The following is a 24,795-nucleotide window of genomic DNA, read 5'->3' as shown; positions in this document are numbered from 1 at the left end:
GCCTGCCTTTCTCAGCAACAAACGCCAAATGAGTCGAGAGGATGTCAGACAGACACAGTCAATTGCACGTCTGAGAGTGCATGTGGAGAGGTGCATAAGGAGAGTGAAAGAGAACAAACTGTTCAACAAGGACATACCACTGTCAATATGCGGGAACGTTGATGAATTGTTCAGTGTGGCCTGCTTCCTGGTCAATTATCAGAATTGGCCGTTAATGAAGCCATGGGCAACTCAGTAATGAATTAAAGATCTATCTTGCTTCTTAAAAAACATTATTTGTGTCATTGTCATCATTACATTAGCTTTGGATTTTTACTAACTTGAAATGAAAACACACCAGAGATGACATTAGAACATGTAGAATTTAATAAGGAAATACTGAACAACACTTATTCAATTATACAATATCAACAATCCACATAGCTTTTTACACTTGGGCTCTCATTTCAATCAGTACAAAAGGTATGGTCTCAGGTCAATTGTAGGCCTGCATTAGTGACATTAGCTCTGGTTTTATAGAGATTTGTTAAACTGAACAATGAAATCACAACCGATTGAACAATTATCACTTCAGGTTTTGTATAGATTTGTAAAGATGAACAATAAAACAAGAACATTTATCAGCTGATTGAAACAGAACTGATTGAATGAACCCAGTGATTTTTAAAAGATCAGATCAAGTAATGATAGAAAAAGAAATAATCCCCCCTCTCCCTTATAACCCTAGCGACCTCCGCATCCTTAATTCTTTGTACAAGAAGGTCCTCCTCTGGAAAAACCACAAAATCGTACCACTGCATTCCGGTGATAAGCAGCTGGCCTTGCACCTGCCAATAGTAGCTGTGGCCTGGCTTCAGGCGCAAGGCACCACTCTGCATGTGCAGGTACCCGCAGTCCACATAGCTCTTCACGTTGGGGCACTTCACCTCCACCAGCCCGAATGGTGGTGCCTCCGTCGGATCAACGCCATATGGAGAGGATCCGAGCCAGGGAGCATCTGGATGAATGACAAATCCTGATGACCAGTAGTTGATGTTTTTAATGTGGGTATATTCCTGAATAGCTACTGCCTCCAGTGCCAGCCCCCTCTTCATCAAGGCTGCCTGAACCCAACCTTTGTGGATGCGTTCTGCAAGGTTCTCTGCAGAGCTGTGACCTCGGACATGGCAGACCTCCCAGAACCTGGAGGAGGTGAACCTCATCTTCCTCAGGCTGTGCCACTCTGCGCTGCCACTCTGTTCCCTCGTGGCCATCTCAATGGATCTTGCCATGTCGAAAGTGATGTTAAGCGACATTACATTTAGGTGTTATTGGTGAGTGCACACAAAGGAACATGTGGTTGGGTCCAGCCTGTGACCATCTAACGGCAGGGGTGGTGGATGATTACCCTACTCACTGGCATGGGGGCTGGTATGAAATAGGGCTGCCTTCTTGAACGGTTCCAAAGGCTGAATCGATGAGGGGGACATCACTACTTATGGAGAGTGTGGTATTTAGCGGAGCAAGGTCTGCCGTGAAGTCCTGGTATGCCTCGTCGACCTTCAGGACATCTGGGTCTGGCAAGTCCCACCGCACTGCTTTGTAGCGCTTGCTCCTTTAAAAACAGTTATGTCATAATTAGAAAAAAAGAAGCAATAACTCTCAAAACAAAAAGAATCTGACAATGACTGCAGAATACATTATTACTTGACAGTGAATATTACCTTACACCATCAGCAGCTGTGTACTGTCTTGACTTGGGTTTTGTTGAGATGAAGACCATGTTACCCACTCTGCCTGGTTTCACACCCTATCAAGTAAACAAACAAATAAACGAACAAACAAAACTTTAAGGACAGAAGTTGGTTAGCCAGCATAACATACCATCACAAACTAACCACACTAATACACCAGACAGGCTTCACAAGTTTCTCCAATCCCCTCTTAATGCGATTGGCAGAGCTACCATAGCTAACTGTAATAGATGTGGTAATGATGCGCTTGTTTTGTCTTCATTGTGCTTTTTAAACAAGGTGGGTAGAGTTTATATCCTAAGCCTAAGTTAATAAGTACTTACCAGTCTTCGTGGTTTATGCCATCGCTGCTCAGCAAGCGCTACAAAGCAGTCTGATACAGTAGTGCAACACTGGTTGCAGAGAGCAGTTCCAGACACATAGGAGCACTCAGCCACAGCAATTTGAATTGGTGAGCTGTCCTCATAAGTAATCTATGAATAAAACATGATTTTAGTATTACAATTAGACTGTCATTAGATAACAACTATTAAAAAAAAAAACACTAAAGGTGAGAGGTCAGAGCAGGCTAACCATTCAAGCAAATAGTAGCGGTATGATTCATTAGGCTACCAGAACAAATAAGCCAGTCTCACTAATCTCTTAAAAGATTTTCTTGGTATTATAATACAGTTAGAACAACAGTGTTAGTAAAGCATTGAACAGGTTAGTATAGCCTAGATTGAGGGTACAAAATCAGCTTTTACCTCACACTAACTAATGTACCCATCATGAACAGGCCTACTTAAACTTATGCTCCAAAGAAGGGGAGCAGTAACAACCAGTTTCTGGGGTGTCCATTAAAAAGTATAGTTCAGGTTTAAATCAAATAAACAAACTTAAGTTTTATTATTGTTATTCTACATCCACATCACCAACTATAGCCACAAAAATACCCCAGAATGTGACTTGAACTGGTTAAACATGTTTTCCCCCCTACTCTGAGGTCGTGAGGCTTCTCATGCTTCCTCATGGACCTATAACATACAGCCCTGACAGTCACCCTCCCTGCAGGGACTTTGTTTGACACTGTGGGAATTCAACATCATTCATGTAATGTTAGACAAAACACACTGGACTTCTTTTCAACACAGTAGAGTCAATCAAACAACCTGATGCATGGACAAGGGTGGTGAATAATCTTGATCGCGGTCATTGGTGAGCGGTTGCGCTACTTGTCTCTAGTTTTTTTAACCAATACATTACAACATTTCTTCTGGTTCTAAAAAGTTGGCGCTTTTCAGGGTGCTGCGTTTTTGTTTTGGTCGTATGCACCTCAACTAAAAAACAATTGATAAAATCTAAATCTAAAATCTCTACAGGACAACTGACCTAAATGTTAGCTTCAGCTAACTAGTTAGCGATACCACAATGTGAATGTTTTGCTGTCAATTTCAAACTTAACTTCATAGTTGTCAATAAAACTCGAAAGGTACATCTTGTACCCCTTTTCCCATTTACTCCGGGGGGCAGAGCATCCCTTTCGGACAAGTCTGTGGACGTCTGATATGGTTAGCTTGGGCAGGTCTTGGAGACATCTGGTGTAAAACATTGCCATCTTGCCGGAAGTACAGACCCACACACTCGAGGGAGTGGAAGTAGAACGGAAGTAGAGTCTTGCACCAAGCGAATAACCGACAAGAATGATTTGGGGGTGGGTGTTGGGAAGGAAAAACCAATCAGATCAGTTGTTACTCCATTACGTCAGTCACTTTCTGTTCCTGATGAGCCGACCATGCTAGGTACCACTTGGGTTTCTCCAGTACTGAACTTAACTTTCATGGTCAAAGTGGATATGTTTAAGTTGTGCGTCAATGATACCATATCACACAACATACTACCTCAGATACCACGTCTGATAAGATAATTCCATGCAATGCCCTGTGGTCTGACTGTGCCGTTCATTGTGCTGATTATTCATGCTGGCCGGACTTAATTAAACTGTTACTTCTGATTCCTGCCTCCTGTGTTCTGACCGACACACCAATGCGAGCACAGCTAGTTTGAACTAGTGCAATACAGTCCTAAGTAAACTCATTAACAGTGGGGGTTGGGGGGTTAGTGCACGTGCACATGAAGGGGGGTGTGGGGAGTGTAGGAGAGAGAAGCATGAAGAGTGAAGTTAGCTAGAGGAGAAATGTCCTAGACAACGACAACTACTAACGTTAGAATTATATTCTCTTGAATTTTGATATGGCCGACACACAACCAAAGAGACGACTTTCCGATGAACAAATAGCAAAGAAGAGGGAAAAGGAAAAGGAACGCGCGAAGGGAGAGGGAGGGGACGGGATGAGGAGGAGGGAGGGTCGAGCTAGCCTCCATTTTGTTTGACAATACTTTGACCGTCAACAAGAAGTGACGACACCCAACATCGCTTAGAGCATGTAACGTATAGGTAAGGACGAAGCGGAGAGAGAGAATCCATATGCAAACACAAGTTTAATAGACAAACATAAACGCAAGATAATCCAAAAGCAAGGGTACCAGCTACAAAGCAGAGGCAGGGGAACAACAACAACAGGAATACACAAACAGCAACAACAACTGACAAACAACAACTGAAGCACAGAGGTTTAAATAGACTGGTTAACAAGGGGCTGATGAGGGACAGGTGTTGGTGATTGATGTCATGGGAACTAATAAGGGTAACTATGGTGACAAACAAGGTACAAGGCAAAACAGGAACCAAACACAGGAAGTGAACAGAAACAATGGGGAACTAAGAATATACTTCAACATAAAAGTCCTACTAAACACAAGATAGTACAGGGATCGTGACAGAGCACCTTTAAAAGTCTTATATGATGTCAAATATCATGCACTGATGAAAGTGAACAGATATTCACAAAAAAAAAAAAAATTACTAACCTTATTGTTTTTGAGAATGTAAACAGGTAGCCGAACAATTCTAATATCTCAAAAAATCAAGAAGACTTTGATCCTCTGCTTTCTTATTATAGCGCTAATAGCTTGTTTTGTTATAAGTAGCTATCTTTTTGTGTGTGTGTGTGTGTGTGTGTGTGTGTGTGTGTGTGTGTGTGTGTGTGTGTGTGTGTGTGTGTGTGTGTGTGTGTGTGTGTGTGTGTGTGTGTGTGTGTGTGTGTGTGTGTGTGTGTGTCCTTTTTATTAGGAAGGAATATTCAGGAATTAAATTGCAATTATGTGTCCAAGAGCACAATAAGTAAATCCAAAACAAATAGCATTTGTAGGTTTCACAGACAGGGTTTAGATTAGGCCAGGATTAGGCCTTATAGGCCTCATTAACTTCCATAGTATGGAAAAAAAATACTAGGGAAGTAAATGAGGCCCATCAACTGTTTGGTTCAGAAGAAAGAAATTCATAAAGGTTTTGAACAACTTGAGGGTGAGTAAATGATGACAGAAGTTAAATTTTTGGGTGGATTATCCCTTTAAAGCCTTGTCTGTGAAACCGGGGGATTTAATTTTAATTGCAATATTACTATTAATAATACTATAATACTATAAATTAATATTTTTTAATCAACACGACACAATATAAGACTGATACATAAAAATAGATTGTAGTAGTTGTATGGTAATTGTAAACTCTCATGACTGTAGAATGCATAAAATTCTTGGTCACTCCCATAAACGACACCTGTCATTGGACTATAAGCAAACTGGCAGTGAAATCATCTTTAGGATTTTGGATCTGCAGCCAAATCACATAGGCATTGAAGTTTAAAGCAGTGAAGACTTTCTCCATGGAATATCTTGAGCATCACTGCTTTCCCTCCTGGAATACAAGCTGCTCTCTGGACTTTCATTTGAATTATGTCAATGTATTGTTTTTCTTGTACATATCTACAATCTCTGTGCTGACGGTGTGTGGAAACCTACTTGTCATCATCTCTATAACAGTTTTCAAGCAGCTTCACACACCGACCAACCTCCTCATCCTCTCACTGGCCGTATCTGACTTCTTGGTGGGAATTTGTGTGATGCATTGATTACATGGGAAAGTCACACTGTCGTATCTTTCATATTATTTTTTCCATTCTTGTGTCTGTGTCCCTCATCAACATCGTTCTTGTGGCTATTGATCGTTATTTTGCTGTGTGTGATCCACTCCTGTATATGTCCAAAATGACAATGAGAAAAACACTGATCTGCATAAGTTTAGGATGGGCTGCATCCATCTTTTATAATCTTGTAACAGTGAATTTTGGAAACTTAAACCTGACAGGGACAACTGTGATCTGTTTTAGAGAATGTGCAGTGGCTATCAGCAACGCCTGGGGTTCAGTCGACTTGATAGTGATCTTCATTACTCCGTGTATAGTGATATTAATCCTGTATGTAAGAATTCTAACAGTGGCCTTGAGACAAGCAAAATCCATCTCCAACTTTACAAAGAATAGAGTCTCTCAGAAAAATCTAAAATCCTCCAGGAAATCAGAGGTGAAGGCAACAAAAACATTGAGCACAATTGTCTTTGTGTATTTCATTTGCTGGGTTCCCTGGTATAGGCCTATGCTTAATATGAAACTTGTTTTATGAAGACTGTTAATATGAAAATGCATGTATTTGTTGCAAAAAAATGTTTGCATTGGTGATCTTCTTGGCCTTTTGATAAAAAAAAAAAAAAATTCTTCAATCTTTATACATGCTTCATTCTCTTTGTTAAGAATCACAATTCGCATACAGAGTGTGAAGAGTAGCCTACTGTAAATGTCTTTGTGAATTTTAATGATGAATAAGCCTAATTAACACATGTGGAAATAACATAATATTAAAGTCTGCTTCTTATTTGCTAACTAGTTTGCCCACACACACACACACACACACACACACACACAAAAAAAAACCCACAAGAACAAGTTATGATTTCTTTTTTAACTAAGGTATAAGTGTTCTATATTTAGAGACAGCTATAAAATATTTGCGGCTGAAAATATGTAGTGCATATTCCTGAACGCACGCGGAAGATTGAACAGAAATCACGTGACTCAGGCGTCAAGAAATCAGCTGAGGGCTCAGAGTTTCACTCAGGAAATCCAGGTAAACTGAACATCGAAAGTACACATCAAAGTAAAAGGCATGTCATTATACACAGTGCAGGTGTGTTGACTTAATTAAGAGTAATTTTACGGGGAAAAGTCAGTGAAGAGATGAACAAGCGTCGCTGGTTCTGAAGTTAATTCAATGTGAAAGTGTTTGACAGCTCGTGATCTGAACATTTATTTAACAATACGACAATGTCATTTTCCTGACCATTCTTGGTGTATGTTTGGTGTGCGTTAATAAATATAGAAACTGTCTAATTTTATAATAAATGAATGTGTTTGTGAGTTTAGGCGCTGTGATTTCCGCATTCTTTCGTTTTGCAGGTGCGGAGGTCGGTAAACATTAGTTAGCCTGCTAACGTATGAACAACACTATTCTAGCTTTTTTCGAATCATTATCGAACTAATAACTAATGTGAGTAAACCAAGGCACGTAGTCACAGTATATGGGGTAAGTTGTCACAATGGGAACCATGAGGTAACACATTAGGCTTTATAGAAACATTTCAACAGTAAAATCATTATGATAAAATAGCAAACCATTTCTGACCGCTTGTCCCGTCATGACATTTATGAAAAATTCTACATTTCAGTTAAAATCTTCATTATACTATTGTATGAATGTATGAACTATAGCACACAGATACATTTGAATGTTATTGGAGGACAGAATTCACAAAGCAAAAAATGTTAAATAAGCAATTTAAAGCCTATGTGAAAAAAATATATTATGTAGCCTAATGTTTATATATCAATATATAGAGAATGCGAACCTTATATATATATATGTCTACTATATATTCATACATACAGAAAAAGAGATAGTATCCCTGAGAGTAAATGTGATTTAACATCAGTAATCTTTCTAGGTTTGGTGACTCATTCTGTGATCTCCATCATGTCTGGGTCAAGCGGAGTTGATGCAAATTTGCTGGCACAGAATATAAGTTCAAATATCCAGAGAATAACACTGCTGAGTGAGTCAATTTTACTCAATACCTCTTTATTTATGTGATGTGTGGACTGTTTGCATAAATGTTACATAAAAAGTGTGAGTTTGAATCACTGGTTTTGCCAAATACATTTTAAATAACCATCCACTTTCTTTGGCCTAAAACTAACTAGAAAACTGCTGATTCAGTCCTTGCAAGGAACAAGAGCATTTTAAACTACTACATTATGTTTAGATTAGTCTTCACCTGGGCGTTTAGCCCTGCCGGAAAAGTTAATTGTCCGGTTTCTGTTGTCACAACTTCAGTTACTTGTGAAGCGTGCATTGCACATAAATGTTGGCCATATTTATGTTATGCAGTTTAATGAGAAAATCTACGTGTACTAACCACAACATGTAAAATCAAGTATAAGAGGAATCAATAATAAATGGATGGTTATGAAAAAACATAATACACACTTTTACATAACCCAATAGCATGGGAGGTGTGCTTAAAAGTGGTTATCCAGTTTGTTTATGTCTTGCCTATTTTTTTTCTTTTTTTTTTACCAGCTAATGAAATCCAGCAGATGATGAGACATTTTGGAACAGCACAAGACACGGCTATCCTGCGACAAACATTGTGAGTCGAATACAAGCAGCTAGTTCCCTTCCCTTTAATTTATCACGCATAAAATAAATAAAACAGTTATATATGTAAATGCAAATATATTTGTTTTTATTTGTCAAAACATACAGACAGGAGAAACAGCAGAATGTCAATCATCTTGCTAAAGTGACAGATAAATACATGAAAGACTTCAGCTCTTTACCTGTGAGCCCAGAACAGGTAGGCTACAGAAATCAAACTGTCCCACTGTATTACCTCAAATTCACCACATATACATACAATAATTCCTATGAAAGCACTTAAATAGACTTTTGTATTATAGAATTTGTATATGGTCGAACATTCAGCGTCCATAACTTTCTGTTTTATAAGTAAAGAAATGCAAATATTCAGTGTTGGGATAGGGCTTAAACATTGACATATAACAGTATTAACTTAAAGGGACAGTGCACCCCAAAATTGAAAATTCTGTCATCATTTATTCACCCTCATGTTGTTCCAAACCTGTATGGCTTTATTACTTCTGTGGAACACAACAGAATATATTTTGAAGAATGTTGATAACTAAATGGCTTTGGATTACCATTGACTTTACCAAATAAAATTTTTTGGGTGAACTATACCTATACCAGTACAGTTCAAATGTGACGTTCCTCTTTTCTTACACAGCGGCAAAGAAAAATCCAGCGAGAGCGTCTCATCACTGAATTCTCCAACGCTCTGGGTGTTTTCCAGAAAGTTCAGCGTGAGGTAGCAAAGAAAGAGAAGGAGTTTGTGGAACGTGTCCGTGCGAGCTCAAGAGTTTCAGTAAGTTTCATCTTTTACAATTGAAATGAAAGAATTACTTAAATAAATTTATATTATCCACCTAATTGAAGGTAAAATGCTTTGTTGATTTATACAGACACGAATATCTAACGTGTAAAGGCCAGTTTCTATAGTCCATTTCTTTGATAGTAATACACACTACTTAAATCCACATGTTTCCCCAGTTAGGATGCATCTAGTCTTGCGTAGCCAGACCTTCAGACTGACAGCAGAAGGTCTGGACTGCATCGCAGCTTTTATTGGCCAAGGACCGCACAAGAGGCCGTCTGACATGTAAAGCAACAAACCACAGTTCGTTTTGTTCAGCATCATGTTCAGCATCATGTTTAGGGGCGTGAAAATGTAACGTCAATGTCTTTACGATATAGACCGTAGTGCATATATTAAATTATTCATTCAAGAATGTTGTGCAAGTTTACTGCAACAATGGAGCCATAAACTTTACATATTTTTGAAAATCCAGTGTTTAGTTGACACTGTTCAGCGCTTATTGTCACAGTTGTAAACTCGACGGCTTTCTTCTACCATGAGGAGGTTTGGCATCATGACTGCTTTCCAGGCGGACCGTTAAAGAACGCGCCGCACGTCTAATTCAACCAATCAGACTTTAGGAAAAACTTCCGAAGTGTTTCCCATTTTGTGTGCTTTAGCCAACGGTCCATGGGCATGATGTCTGAAGTTGAGACTAGGATGCATCTAATATAGTATGATTGAGAATCACAATTTAGTTGCAATATCATTCTATACTGCAGATGATAGTTGGCTTAAAGTATAATGATGTTTTTTTTTTAGTAATAAAAGGTGGCATATTGGCATGTTGCAGATTTCTCAAAGAATTCTCTTTCTGCCTACAGGCTGGTGATCTAAATGATGACTTTGGAGGAATTGCGTCACCCTTTAAAAGGTTAGACACTGACTTTAAGATGCCCCATTATGCTTTTCAGACATTACCTTTTAACCCTCTGGGGTCTAAGGTGTTTTTGGGTTCTGGAGATGTTTTGACTTGCCCTGACATTTGTGCTTTTTTCAGTTGCTTATGAACATATTAATGGCAAAGGTGTCATTACAATCTGTTTAGCACAAACAGGGGTACCATAATATGTGAGCAACATGTATGTACATGTTTTTATTTTTGAGAGAATAATGTTTATGCATGGTTATTGAAAAAACAAAAAATTAAAGTTCCTGAAATAAGGCCACAAAACACATACAGTGAGGAAAATAAGTATTTGAACACCCTGCTATTTTGCAAGTTCTCCCACTTAGAAATCATGGAGGGGTCTGAAATTGTCATCGTAGGTGCATGTCCACTGTGAGAGACATAATCAAAAAAAAAAAATCCAGAAATCACAATGTATGATTTTTTTTAACTATTTATTTGTATGATACAGCTGCAAATAAGTATTTGAACACCTGAGAAAATTAATGTTAATATTTGGTACAGTAGCCTTTGTTTGCAATTACAGAGGTCAAACGTTTCCTGTAGTTTTTCACCAGGTTTGCACACACTGCAGGAGGGATTTTGGCCCACTCCTCCACACAGATCTTCTCTAGATCAGTCAGGTTTCTGGGCTGTCGCTGAGAAACACGGAGTTTGAGCTCCCTCCAAAGATTCTCTATTGGGTTTAGGTCTGGAGACTGGCTAGGCCACGCCAGAACCTTGATATGCTTCTTACAGAGCCACTCCTTGGTTATCCTGGCTGTGTGCTTCGGGTCATTGTCATGTTGGAAGACCCAGCCTCGACCCATCTTCAATGCTCTAACTGAGGGAAGGAGGTTGTTCCCCAAAATCTCGCAATACATGGCCCCGGTCATCCTCTCCTTAATACAGTGCAGTCGCCCTGTCCCATGTGCAGAAAAACACCCCCAAAGCATGATGCTACCACCCCCATGCTTCACAGTAGGGATGGTGTTCTTGGGATGGTACTCATCATTCTTCTTCCTCCAAACACGTTCAGTGGAATTATGACCAAAAAGTTCTATTTTGGTCTCATCTGACCACATGACTTTCTCCCATGACTCCTCTGGATCATCCAAATGGTCATTGGCAAACTTAAGACGGGCCTTGACATGTGCTGGTTTAAGCAGGGGAACCTTCCGTGCCATGCATGATTTCAAACCATGACGTCTTAGTGTATTACCAACAGTAACCTTGGAAACGGTGGTCCCAGCTCTTTTCAGGTCATTGACCAGCTCCTCCCGTGTAGTTCTGGGCTGATTTCTCACCTTTCTTAGGATCATTGAGACCCCACGAGGTGAGATCTTGCATGGAGCCCCAGTCCGAGGGAGATTGACAGTCATGTTTAGCTTCTTCCATTTTCTAATGATTGCTCCAACAGTGGACCTTTTTTCACCAAGCTGCTTGGCAATTTCCCCGTAGCCCTTTCCAGCCTTGTGGAGGTGTACAATTTTGTCTCTAGTGTCTTTGGACAGCTCTTTGGTCTTGGCCATGTTAGTAGTTGGATTCTTACTGATTGTATGGGGTGGACAGGTGTCTTTATGCAGCTAATGACCTCAAACAGGTGCATCTAATTTAGGATAATAAATGGAGTGGAGGTGGACATTTTAAAGGCAGACTAACAGGTCTTTGAGGGTCAGAATTCTACCTGATAGACAGGTGTTCAAATACTTATTTGCAGCTGTATCATACAAATAAATAGTTAAAAAATCATATATTGTGATTTATGGATTTTTTTTTTTAGATTATGTCTCTCACAGTGGACATGCACCTACGATGACAATTTCAGACCCCTCCATGATTTCCAAGTGGGAGAACTTGCAAAATAGCAGGGTGTTCAAATACTTATTTTCCTCACTGTACAAAATATGCGTCCACAAGACTTTTGACTAATGGATGTTGTCGCCTAGAGTTTTTGCCTCAAAATGATCTGAAAATCATCCTGCCTAATCATTCACATAAAACAATACATTGATTTAAATTTTGTAAAACACTTTTTGTTTGGAAAGGCAATATGCATGGGGGCGTGAACGATCATGGATAATGCTGTTATTCACACCTGAAAAGACAATGACCTGCATAATGAGCTGCATAATGAGCTTTTCGTTCAGGTGTATCACTGAGAGGGTAACACAAGAAAAAAAAAACTCTCTCTCTCTTATATATATATATATATATATATATATATATATATATATATATTCTACAGAATTGGTTCAAAGTTAGAGTTGGAAACATCTTGAAAAAATAATTTTCCCACAAATTATGTATGCATGCAAATTGAATAATATCCAAGGTAAACACTTCTAGTAATTGTGCAGTTAAAGGGATGGTTCGGAGTAAAATCAACCTAGGGTCCTTTGCACCATGACCTCGAGCCAAACACACCCCCAGAAGCCTTTTTTCCCTTGGCCGAACATTATGGCTTAGTGCAGGTGCTAACGGATCCTAGGATGTATCTCGTAAAATACCCCACTAATAATGCCCAGAATGGTACCAAACTTATAGGGTAGTACAAATAGGTTCTGTACTCATAAAACGAGGCATTGGAAAGTTTGTAAGTACATCAGGAGTTTATTTAAATAACACTTGCCTGACGGCTCATGCTACTGCTAAGCCGGACGTCGATGTCACTTCAGTGGTTTGGGAAAAGCACGTAAAAGTCCTGGCAGAAAGCGATGCATAAGGATGTGGTGTAACAACGGCAAGTTCCAGGAATGCACTAATATTTTGTTGGTAGTACCAGTTTGCAACAATTATCAGTAAACACTTCGGAAAAAATATGAATTCGTCGTTACACTACATCCTTATGCATTGCTTTCTGCCAGGACTTTTACGTGCTTAGTGAAACTAAACCAGTAGTTCTGAGGTAAATTTCCCAGGATTATTATTACGATAGTTTTATTCCTCACAGCGTAGCAAGACAACGTAGAGTACATTAAGCTGATTAAACTTGATGTGTTTTATCGAGTTGATGTGGGCGTTCACAGGTTTGCATGGATTGCGTCAGATCATTTGGGTTTGAATAGCGCGTGCTCTCCGTAGGCGTGTTCACATTAGCAGATAATGAGCTGAAATGAGAATGACTGACATCTCTCTCTTTTCATACAGATTACATAAACAGAGAATATTAGTTTTTTATATAAATTACTTCATTTAAAAGAAGAGAATTAAAGCTTTATAAAGACATATCTCTCGTGCCTGTGTGACTGAGTATTCGCTGAGTTACAGTTCATTTTCGGACGCGTTTCAGAATGGACTTCACTGACAGAGAGAAGGCAGAACTCGCATCATGTTTTTTTCTTTATTTGGCGAAAAGCACAACACTTTGTTTTTATTGTGAGTATACACCAAAAAATAGACACTTAACAGGATCGAATGATGTATAACACTTATATTGAGTATTTTGAGTCTTTTTTGCACTGATAAGAAAAAAATCGAGCTTGTCACGCCGGCTTGTCACGCCCAGAGTGTTAATGTAAGCAGGGGTGCCCAATCTTGTTCCTGGAGATCTACCTTCCTGCTAAGTTCAGCTCCAACCCTAATCAAACATAACAGAAACAGCTAAGTAAGATCTTCAGGAGCACTTGTAATTAAAGACAGGTGTGTTGGATCAGGGTTGATCTGAACTCTGCCGGTGGGTAGGTAATGCCTAGTTCACACTACACAACTTTAAACATCGGCAGATCGCTGTGCTGTTTAGATTACGTGACTTGCTCTGGAGTCTTGAAGTCGTTGTGGTGTTCACACTATGTGACACTACGTAAATGATCTGCAACAGGGGGTTACACACTACACGAGCTGACAACAACTCTGTCACCCAACGACTCTATCCGATCCCAAAACCACATTTTGTCACGAAAACATGCACAAGAAGTGGAATGGGAAATGTCTATTTGAAAATGGATGGCGGGACAAAATTGCCAAAAAAAAATATATATATATATATATACGATTACAGCCCGACCTGTCGGCGAGCTCGTTAACTTGCAAATCGGGCTTAAATCGGGCTTAAAATCCTGTAGTGTGAACTACCCATAAGTTTCAAAAGTCAAAATGCACGATGAATGGAGTTATTGTCTCCCAAAAGAAAGAATTGAGTAATTTCAGTCTTCCTGCACGAACCTACGTAGGTTTGTAACAAATTTGCATAATGCCAGCCTATGGTCTTCATTGGCTGCCCGCAAACGTTTACTTTGACATGCCCTCAAACGTTGTAGTTGTAGCTGAGGCCTAGAAGAATTTGGTTCTTGTTGTCGACATCTCGAGAAGACGCTGTTTTCTGCGCTGTGAAAGAAAATTTCACTTTGCATGCACTTTCAAAGGATGAGGACCCACGCTCGAATTGATACAGTAAAACCGACCCAATCATTACTGTCCTTAAAGGGATAGTTCAACCAAAAATGAAAATTACCCCATGATTTACTCACCCTCAAGTCATCCTAGGTGTATATGACATTGTTCTTTCAGACGAATACAATCGGAGTTATATTAAAAAATGCCCTGGCACTTCCAAGCTTTATAATGGCAGTGAATGGCAGTTTATGGTTTTGAAGTCCATCAAAGTGCATCCATCCATCATAAAAGTAATCCACACTGCTCTGCGGGGGTTAATAAAGGCCTTCTGAAGTGAATCAATGTGTTAGTGTAAGAAAAATTTGCACTAAGCTAGTAATGTTAGTTGATAAAGTTTTAAATATGGATATTTTTCTTACACGAACACATCGCTTCACTTCAGAAGGCTGGATGTATGGATGTAATATATATAATGGATGGATACACTTTGATGGACATTTTTTTATATAACTTTGATTGTATTCGTCTGAAAGAAGAATGTCATATACACCTAGGATGGCTTGAGAGTAAATCATGGGGTAATTTTCATGTTTGGGTGAACTAACCCTTTAACATTGTGTTTACAAGTGCTGAGGAAGCCTCTGGAGCTGAAATTCAGATATGGTAATGGCCGTTTACTTTTCAACACGCACTGTAAGCGGTCGACCAATCACAACAGATTGAGCCATCTGACCAATCAGAGTAGAGCAGGTTGTCGGAAAGGAGGGGTTTAGAGAGACTGAATCCTTTATTGAACCGTTTCAGACACTGTGAGAAAAGAAGAGATGTTGCAATGTATATTATGAGAAAATTAAAGTGATTTTTGACCTTGGAGCGGATGCATGTAAACCTATTGTAGTTGAACTCAAAAACAAAATGAAGAACCTTTAAAATGGCATAATAGGGGAACTTTAAATGCATCTCTGCTGTCCTGCATTAAAAAAAAAACTGTTCTCTGTGTGTGTTTTTAGTGAGATTCAGGCTCAAACTCAGAGCTATGAGGAGAACTTCACAGAAGAAGATCTGCAGCTCATTCAGGAGAGAGAATCAGCAATCAGACAGCTGGAGGTGAGACTCATTCAAACCCCAACTCATCAAAGAACTACTAATCTTACAATTGACAAGCATTGTGCTAATGTAATACAATTTGAATAGTTTAGGCATGTGTAAAACACACACTCTTGTTTTTCAGTCGGACATTACAAATATTAATGACATCTTCAGAGATCTGGGCATGATGGTGCATGAACAGGGAGACATGATTGGTAACTAGTTTTTTACACTTTCAAAACTGACTGGCAACCACGCAAAACTCTTCCCACATGATGCTAGGATATACAAGAAGGTTGCCAGGGCAATGCTAAATGGTTACTGACCCAAGTCAAAATAGTTGACTGACTCCCGAATATATATTAGGCCAAATAAACTGTTTCAAAAGTTTGCTGGTGGACACCAGGGGGCCCCCTTGCCCTCAAATAGCTTTAATAGTTTCAATCTAATTTTAAGACTAGGGCTGTGAGATTAATAGAAGTTGAATCAGTTTCGTTTTTGATTTTGGCTTCCAACGATTATGAAAACGCGTTGTCAAGTGGTGTGCTGTTGCCTTTCCTATGTCCTTCCTAACATCCAAATGAGTTAAATTATGTAACGTAATATACAGTCTCCTGCCGGACATGCATGATGCTAAAAAAGTTGCAAATGAGACACTATTCCTCAGGCGGCTTTCAACTCACTGTTATTGATTGACAGTGAAACTGCTCTGAAAGAACAGATTAAACAGATGGGGGTCTTTTTTTTTTCTTTTTTTTTTGCACTGACAGAGTGCAAACTCTCACAGTTTTGCTTAGGGCCTCCAGAAGTCTAGGACCGGCAGTGGGAAGACAGCATTCACTAAACAAACTGAACACTGATGTCTAGTCAACTTAGGTCTCTCCAAATGCTTTAATGTGCTCATGTGTACTTTAATTGTTGAAAAGTAAACACATGTAGGCTGTCCTGTTACTAATGAGCCACAATGTTGTGGACAGTAAATAAATCTCTCCTTCTGTCAGGGTTAGTGTTATTTTCTAGATCTCGACAGCATCCGTCTATTAACTGGATGCTTCATAAGATTTTAGGAAAATGTATTTTTTATAACAATATTTTAGCTTTTTTTCCTGTATAATTGCATCGAACACAGAGCAGATCCAGGCCTGGAGATCTCTCTCTCTCTCTCTCTTATATATATATATATATATATATATATATTATAAATAAGTATAATACTTGTTTAATAATTATATTAAATATATTTCAAATAAAATAAAATCTGTGGTTTTGTTTAGACTTGGCTCTGAGGGAGTGTGTGTTTAGTGATGAAACTCTTAGACAGGAAGGTGCAATTAAAGGTGTTAAAGGGAAAAGCAGATGTTGATAATGAAGACCTGTGAGGCTTCACACACACACCAGCTCAGTGGGACTGTTTGTTCAAGCACTAAACTTTTAATGACATGAGCTATTAGCAAGCACCTATTGGTGTTGTTTACATATGTGATATTTCATCCAATTTACAACCGTTTGCATCATTGTTTGTGCTACCCACCAAAACTTTGAGATGCGTAACTGAATGAATGATGAAATATTGCTCAATAAGGGATTTTGAATGAAGTTCTGAGGGACTGCATTATCCTTAAACAACATTTTAATGTAAACATAAATAAAAATGTAGTTAAAAGAATAATTTTTTGATGCAAATAACAGAGTCAGAATATTTGATCAGTTCTCTCTGTAGGAAAGAAATTCATTCTGTGTTTAACTCTGAGATGTTTTATCTCCCTCTCGTCTTGCAGACAGTATAGAGGCCAATGTATCGACCGCAGAGATCCATGTGCAGTCAGCAACACAAAATCTGAATAGAGCAGCAAGTTACCAGGTACATCATTTACTCACCCTCACGTTATTTCGAACCAGTATGGCTTTATTTCTTCTGTGGAGCACAAAAGGAGAAATTCATCTAAATGAAAGTAGATGGACACTGTCAAGCTCCAAAAAGCACAAAAATGCACCATGAAAATAGCCTATATGACTTCTGCACTAAATTCCAATTCTTCACAATAGCTTCTAAGTCATACAATAGCTTTGTTTGAGAAACAGATGCAAATTCAAGTTGTAATTTGCTTGAAAGCTTCCCTTGCACTCATGTGTTTGAGTTCTTGTACTTGTACGGCCTACTCGTATGCTACTTTTTTACTGATTTATTGTATATTGTATATTGCATTACTATTTAATTAAATATTTTTAAAATAAATTGCTATAATAAATTAAATGTACTGTTTTAAAAAAATGCTAAATTGACAACCATTATTATGATTATTATACTAGTGACTCATTTCTTCTGCTCCCTGTAGACGTCATTCCGCAAGAAGATTTTCATCTTCATCGCTGTTCTGGTTGTGGTGGCTGTCATTATTGGTTTGATTGTCTGGGCGTCTCAGAAAAAATGAATGTGTGTCAACTCCATCTGATGCCCCACAGCATTTGCACTGGCATGTTGTTAATGACTTGGAGAGGTTTGTCACCAAGAGAAGCTGCCTTCACTTGACTTTAAGCTGCAGTTAAGATATTGTCATTAATGGAATATTTAATAACAGTTTAACTCTATGAAGGGTATCTTTGGTGTGCTATCCATTACCACAGAAAATTATTTTTTAGTTTTTAAAGCAAAAAACAATGCATTGAGGTACAACATTCCACAGAGACATTACATAAAGCTTAAAGGGATAGTTCACCCAAAAATTCTGTCATCATTTACTCGCCCTCAAGTTGTTCCGAACCTGTATGAGTTTCTTTCTTCTGTTGAACACAAAAGAAGATATTTTGAAGAATGTTGGTAACCAGACAGTTGACGGCACCCATTGACTTCCATGGTATTTTTTTTTTCCATTCTATGGAAGTCAATGGGGCCCATCAACTGTCTGGTTACCAACTGTCATGAACACTCGGTTATCTTTGATTTATTTTAAAAAAAAAATCATGGACTTTTAGTTTGTCACTTTGCCTTTATCTTTGTGGATTACCTGAGTTTGTTGTCATTAAAGGACCCTTTTTGGACTCTCCTTCATCCTCATCTTCTTCATCTTGTTGTGACACTGACATTCTTCACAATATCTTCTTTTGTATTCAACAGAAGAAAGAAATTCATACCGATTTGGAACAACTTGAGGATGAATAGATGACAAAATTTTCATTTTTGGGCAAACTATCCATTTAACTTGTTTAACCTTGAAAATTATTTTAACATTGCCACTGTTAACCAATAATGATGCCATTGCCAGCTCTGTGCATCTTCCACCCATCTGAATTGTTCTAGAAGCAAGCATTCCTTATAGTAAAATGACAGATACATTTTCAATGGTTGAAAATGGCACAAATGAATGTTGTTTTTTTATTTTTTTATCTGTCAGTCAGTATAAAACTGCTGCTATAAAGATGTTTAAGGGCACTTGACCTTTTAAACTGTTTTCAAACACTTTATTTGAAGAAAGACACTGTGAATACACTGCCAGTCAAAACATTAGATACTAGACACTTGAACCCATTTCTCTTTTCTTGAACCCATTTTGCTTAAATGTTCAAAATTAGTTTTGTAGACAAATAGAAATTGTGTTTATGCATAAATATCTATGCAATAATAAAAATAAAAATAAATTACAAAGTTTTATAAAATTATATTAACTACGACTTTTGCCTCAATAAACTCCTAATTACTGCTTATTAATAGTCAGGTAGTTATTAAGTTTAGGTATTGTGTGGATTAAGAAATGTAGAATATTGTCATGCAGAATAAGGCATTAATATGTGCTTTATAATTACTAATAAACAGTTAATATCCTAGTAATTTGCATGCTAATAAGCAACTAGTTCATAGTAAGAATTGGACCCTAAACTAAAGAGTTACCACATTTTTTTTATTTTTTTTACATTATAGTCACTACATAATTTACTTCCATTTGTTGTTTCATAGTTATAATGACTTCACTATTCATCTAAAATATATAAAATAGTCATAAAGAATGAGTAGAAAATTTTGACTGGTAGTGTCAGGTTCATTCAGGTCCACTGTGTAAGTACATATATATATGCAAATGAAAAGGTTGCACCTCTATTTTAAAATGTTGTATTTTTAAATCCAACTTCGTTGTTTTAAAAATGAGTAATAATTATACATTTATGTGAATCTCAAGCACAAAGCTAGAACAATTGTATGGCTTACAGAAATATTCAGCTCATTATATTACCCTGAAAAGTCTCACATATCCAGGAGAATGTAGAGCTTACTGCATGATATGTAGATGAATTCTTAATGCACGTTGTGTTTCCCAATTCCTTTTAATCTTATTAATCATGAACCATGTATCCTGTCTCACTGTGCCAAAACTTCTTTGTAAAATTATTCTGAAATGGATGCTGCAATGATTTAAAATTACAATGTTACTACATTTTTGCCTGTCTCTATGATGTTGTGTTGCACAAATGTTATATAACCTAAAAATAGTACAAAGGGTTGAACAGGTGGTCACTAATGGGAGCTAAATCAGGTTTACCCAGTTGACTCATTGTGAAAGGAAATATCCACTAGATGGCGATATTATCAAATGTGGAGTTGCATATTCAGCTCAGCTCTAATGGCAGACGGTTCACCTTTGACCTGCTCACACACAGGGTTGCTTTCCGTAACTTACTAACATGAGTAACAAATGCAAAATGCTTTCTAAAGAGCTGCCTAATTAATTTATTGTGTAAGGCAAACATGTATCTTTTTTTGTCATTAGATATATCTCAAATATATATATATATATATATATATATATATATATATATATTTACCCAAAAGCTGAAATGTTTATGTGGAGATAAATTATGGCAAATACAAGTTTATATGTGGTTAATCCAGAGGTGTATTTCTTTTAATTCTGAAATTAATAAAACTCAATTTGCGATCTGAGTAAATGTTGTCTGAGTTAAGTAGGCTATTGCAAAGATTAATATTCAGAAAGAGACAATTCATGGCCATAACATTAACACACACTTATTATTACACAACTCTCTGGAATAACTGTATATATTTGTGTCACTTTCATTTCTTTTACATCACTCTGGTCTCTCCTCAAATTCTCCCAAATGGCTTTGGATGAAAGTGCCACATTACGTAAATAAGTTTGGTGACTTAAGTTTGACAAAGATCCGATTAAAACTGTAAAAAAAATACGGTAACTACATAGTGGAAAGTTGTTTTTTGTTTTAAAAGTGGGAAACACTTGTGCATTGAGTTTTAAATAATGAAAAAAGTTATAGTGATTATTATGTATAAAAATCAGCAGAACATTATTGTCTCAGAACATCCATCTCACTGGGAATAACGCAAACCCTTTACACTGAGGATCGACTGAGACTGATTCTGCTGGAAATACCAAGATTTGATGTCTCTCCAAAGTACTTCACATGAATCTCACAGCAGTGAACCACTGATGGCTGTCAGGAATATTCCTGTCCAGAGAGATCGGTAGATATCTAATCAGTTGATCTCCCAGCTGTATGTTCTTCTCCCTTGATGCTGTTGGTCTTAGAAAGAGTCAACATGTCAAGTGTATAAAAGACTAGAGCGTCTTTATTGTGGAGCCTCCAGGACTGACTGTTTCAGTGAGGAGCAGTTCAGAGCTGCTGGAGAGACAAATAACATCTTCAGATATCTTTATCTGTGGTTACGCGTGTGGTTATATGAAATAAGTCGGAGGGGAACAACACTATGTTTAGATGTTTCTTCCATGCACTTCAGAATGAATCTTACAGCAGTGAACCAAACTGATGGCTGTCAGGAATATTCCTGTCCAGAGAGATCTGTTTCTTTCTCTGTCTATGTGATTCTGTATGTGGCCGCAGCAGCTGTGGCTCTTCTGACCGTGTGTGGAAACCTGCTGGTCATCATCTCTGTTAGTCACTTCAAGCAGCTCCACACTCCTGCTAACATCCTCATCCTCTCTTTAGCTGCGTCTGATCTGCTGGTCGGAGTTTTTGTGATGCCGCTTCATTTGTCTTGGCTCATCGAGTCATGTTGGATTTCTGGACCAGTGATGTGCTCTGCTTTCAATTTTGTGACTTTTCAAGCAACAAGCGTGTCTGTTCACACTGTGGCTCTAATAGCAGTTGATCGGTTTCTGGCTTTACACTCTCCTTTTGTTTATTCAGAGAAAATCTCACCCACTGTGATCTACATAGCAACTTTATTCAGCTGGCTGTTTTCACTCCTTTATAACTTCACTATTCTCTTCATTAATGGAAACTTCACTGTCATGTGTCCAGGAGAATGTCTTTATATTGTAGATGGGGTTTCATCCATCATTGATCTACTGGTTGTGTTTCTTATGCCATGTACACTCATCATAATATTATACACTCATATTTTTGTCATTGTTAGGAAACATGTGACTGCTATAAGAGCCCTTCAGGTTCACAACAGCAAAGAATCCTCTAAAAACAGAGTCAGTGACAAATCAGAGCGAAAAGCCGCATTCGCTCTCGGGATTCTGGTCTTTGTGTTTCTCCTGTGTTTAATGCCATATTATATTTTTTCGTTAACAAATTTCTTAAGAGATGACTCATTTTCTAATGATATCAACAGTGTTTTGATTCTCTTTTACCTTAATTCCTCTATCAATCCGCTTATTTACGCTATGTTATACCCTTGGTTTAAGAAAAGTTTAAAAATAATTCTAACTCTTGAAGTATTTAACACAGACTCCTCTCTAATGAATGTGCTCTCCTTAAGCTCTTAATAAGGAATAATGTCAAACAAATGTCTTTGCTTTTTAAGTTGTATATTTAGTTTTTCCTGATGTTCTTTTTCATCATTATTGTTATAATAGTATTATATTATCTTATATTGTGATGAATAAAACCAGGCATGTTATTCAAGAAGCACGAGCTTATTATCTGCACTGTTTATCAAAAGTAAAATGTTTGAACGTTTGTTGGTTGCTATGTTGTTTGAAAAAAATTTTTATAATACAGATGCTTAATTTTAGATTTACAATGTTCTTACCTACTTAGGCCATCCACTCTATTTCTTTTTAACATTTAACGTGTTTAGTAGTCTAATTATTATAATGAGTTTCCAATGAATATCCATTTATTGTGGGGATGGATGAGTGTTAAGCCCCTTTCACGCAGCGCTTTGAACCCGGGAAATTGCCGGCAAATTGCCAGAACGCCCTCTGTGTGAACGCAAACACGACCCGGGATTGATGCCGGCATTGATGCCGGGTTGGGGACCTAGTAACATTGCCGTGTTCAGTCCCGGAACGCGCGCTGCGTGAACAAAAGCCGTAATAATGCCGTGTCGATGTGATGACGCTGAAGCCGGGATCGTTCGCCAGCTGTGAAACGGTAGGCCCTACGTAATGCGCAAGTTTATGATCGAATCAGAGAAAAAAATGCACAAGCGTGGTTTCGCAATCGAAATCGCAGCTCATAAGCAAACTTAAGACGCTGCTGAGACATTACATGTCACATCCATGTCACGTGTCTTTACGGGATTTTTACGGGTGGTGTGTGAATCTCTGATTCCGGAAAATCACTGGCAGTGTGAATGAACCAAAATCAAACGAACCTGGGTCAAATTCGGGGTCACTTTATCCATGTATTTTCCGGAATCTCTGTGTGAAAGGGGCTTTACTCTCATCCTCGTGGTGGAACAGGTCTGATGAGACATCTATAGGCTACGTCATACTGTTTGGCTTTACACAAAGCATACAAACAATACAAATGCAAAGTTACACTATATTACCAAAAGTATTGGGACTCCCCTCCAAATCATTGAATTCAGGTTTTCCAATCACTTCCATGGTCACATGGCCAAGGTTGTATAAAATCAATTTCCTCACTAGTAAATATTCCACGGTCAACTGTTAGTGGTATTATAACAAAGTGGAAGCAATTGGGAACAACAGCAACTCAGCCATGAAGTGGTAGGCCACGTAAAATCACAGTCAGCGCATGCTGAGGCGCACAGTGCGCAGAAGTCTGCAACTTTCTGCAGAGTCAATAGCTACAGACCTCCAAACTTTGTGTGGCCTTCAGATTAGCTCAAGAACGGTGAGTAGAGAGCTTCATGGAATGAGTTTCCATGGCCGAGCAGCTGCACAAGCCTTACATTACCAAGTGCAATGCAAAGCGTGGGATGCAGTGGTGTAAAGCACGCCGTCACTGGACTCTAGCGCAGTGGAGACGTGTTCTCTGGAGTGACGAATCACGCTTCTCTGTTTGGCAATCCGATGGACAAGTCTAAGTTTAGAGCGGAGACTGCGAGCCAGGCCTTCTTGTCCAACATCAGTGCCTGACCTCACAAATGCGCTTCTAGAAGAATGGTAAAAAATTCCCATAAACGCACTCCTAAACCTTGTGGAAAGCCTTCCCAGAAGAGTTGAAGCTGTTATAGCTGCAAAGGGGGCATGGGACAACTCCATATTAAACCCTACGGATTAAGAATGGGATGTCATTAAAGTTCATGTGCATGTAAAGGCAGACGTCCCAAAACTTTTGCCAATATAGTTTATATTCGCATACAGAAATGCATAATTCTGCTATCTATATGTCTTTCACCTCAAGGCCAAAACAGTCAAACATCTCCATTGTTGATAAGTTGTTCTTGTTTACAAAGAGTATTTATAGTGTGTTAAGCCTATAACTGCCGGCCCGCAGGCCATTTGGATTTGGATCTACATTTAGATAGATTTAGTTTAGCTCTAGTTTCAGTTGAAGTCACCATTATGGTGATTCGTGTTTCCTTTAGTTGGGCTCTTGGACTTTATATTTAGTTTTTCTCTGCCAGCTGTAACAATGTCTTTGTAAAACACTCTGCAATAGCAAAGAAAGCCAAAACAAAATGTGATCTGGTGATGTTGGCTAACTGCTAATGGTAACTATTGATGATTGTGGCCCAGGTCTGGCAAACAGGAGCAGACTGCCTTAGTGCCATTATTGCACGTATGTGGGCTAAATTATAATGCCGTGTCAGGTGTGGGGCAGATCTGAGCCGACACAATGTTGCTATATGGGTAGTGAATGAGTGTCTTATTTGAAGGCCACTTCAAGTTTTTTTGGGGGAAATTTGGATAAACTATCCCTTTAAAAGTAGTTGAATAAAAAAAATATTTTGCAAGCAACATTTGTTGTACATTGCAAATATATAAAAAAAATTTTTTTAAGTTTGCATATGCTTCATATAAGCCCACATCTTTGAATGAGTTCTATATTACAGCCTTCAGCTCTTTTCC

The 24,795-nt window shown here is 38.3% G+C and overlaps 2 protein-coding genes across 3 annotated transcripts; both read left to right on the top strand.

The window, feature by feature from the left end:
* Nucleotides 1-5,500: 5,500 nt before the first annotated feature.
* LOC311305611 (trace amine-associated receptor 13c-like) lies at nt 5,501-23,223 on the top strand (the record flags this gene model as incomplete). The annotated part of the gene is made up of 3 exons (XM_084433416.1): nt 5,501-5,732; nt 21,533-22,094; nt 23,187-23,223. 3 exons carry the CDS (start codon nt 5,501-5,503, stop codon nt 23,221-23,223), a joined length of 831 nt encoding a protein of 276 aa, XP_084289542.1.
* stx7l (syntaxin 7-like) lies at nt 6,727-19,962 on the top strand. 2 transcript variants are annotated; one of them, XM_084431862.1, is made up of 10 exons: nt 6,727-6,797; nt 7,672-7,779; nt 8,307-8,376; nt 8,493-8,583; nt 9,034-9,171; nt 10,047-10,096; nt 15,457-15,553; nt 15,678-15,750; nt 17,314-17,396; nt 17,872-19,962. In XM_084431862.1, the coding sequence occupies exons 2-10, from the start codon at nt 7,701-7,703 to the stop codon at nt 17,965-17,967; spliced, it is 777 nt and encodes a 258-aa protein (XP_084287988.1). In that variant the 5' UTR covers nt 6,727-6,797; nt 7,672-7,700; the 3' UTR covers nt 17,968-19,962. The 2 variants fall into 2 exon arrangements, with proteins under 2 accessions (XP_084287988.1, XP_084287989.1); XM_084431863.1 differs by lacking the exon at nt 6,727-6,797 and adding an exon at nt 6,804-7,253.
* Nucleotides 23,224-24,795: the final 1,572 nt, after the last annotated feature.

The sequence above is a fragment of the Rutilus rutilus genome (assembly GCF_951802725.1).
Source record: "Rutilus rutilus genome assembly, chromosome: 15".
Taxonomy (NCBI): Eukaryota; Metazoa; Chordata; class Actinopteri; order Cypriniformes; family Leuciscidae; genus Rutilus; species Rutilus rutilus.
Note: the sequence above shows the minus strand (reverse complement) of the source record. Positions and strands in the feature narration are given on the sequence as shown.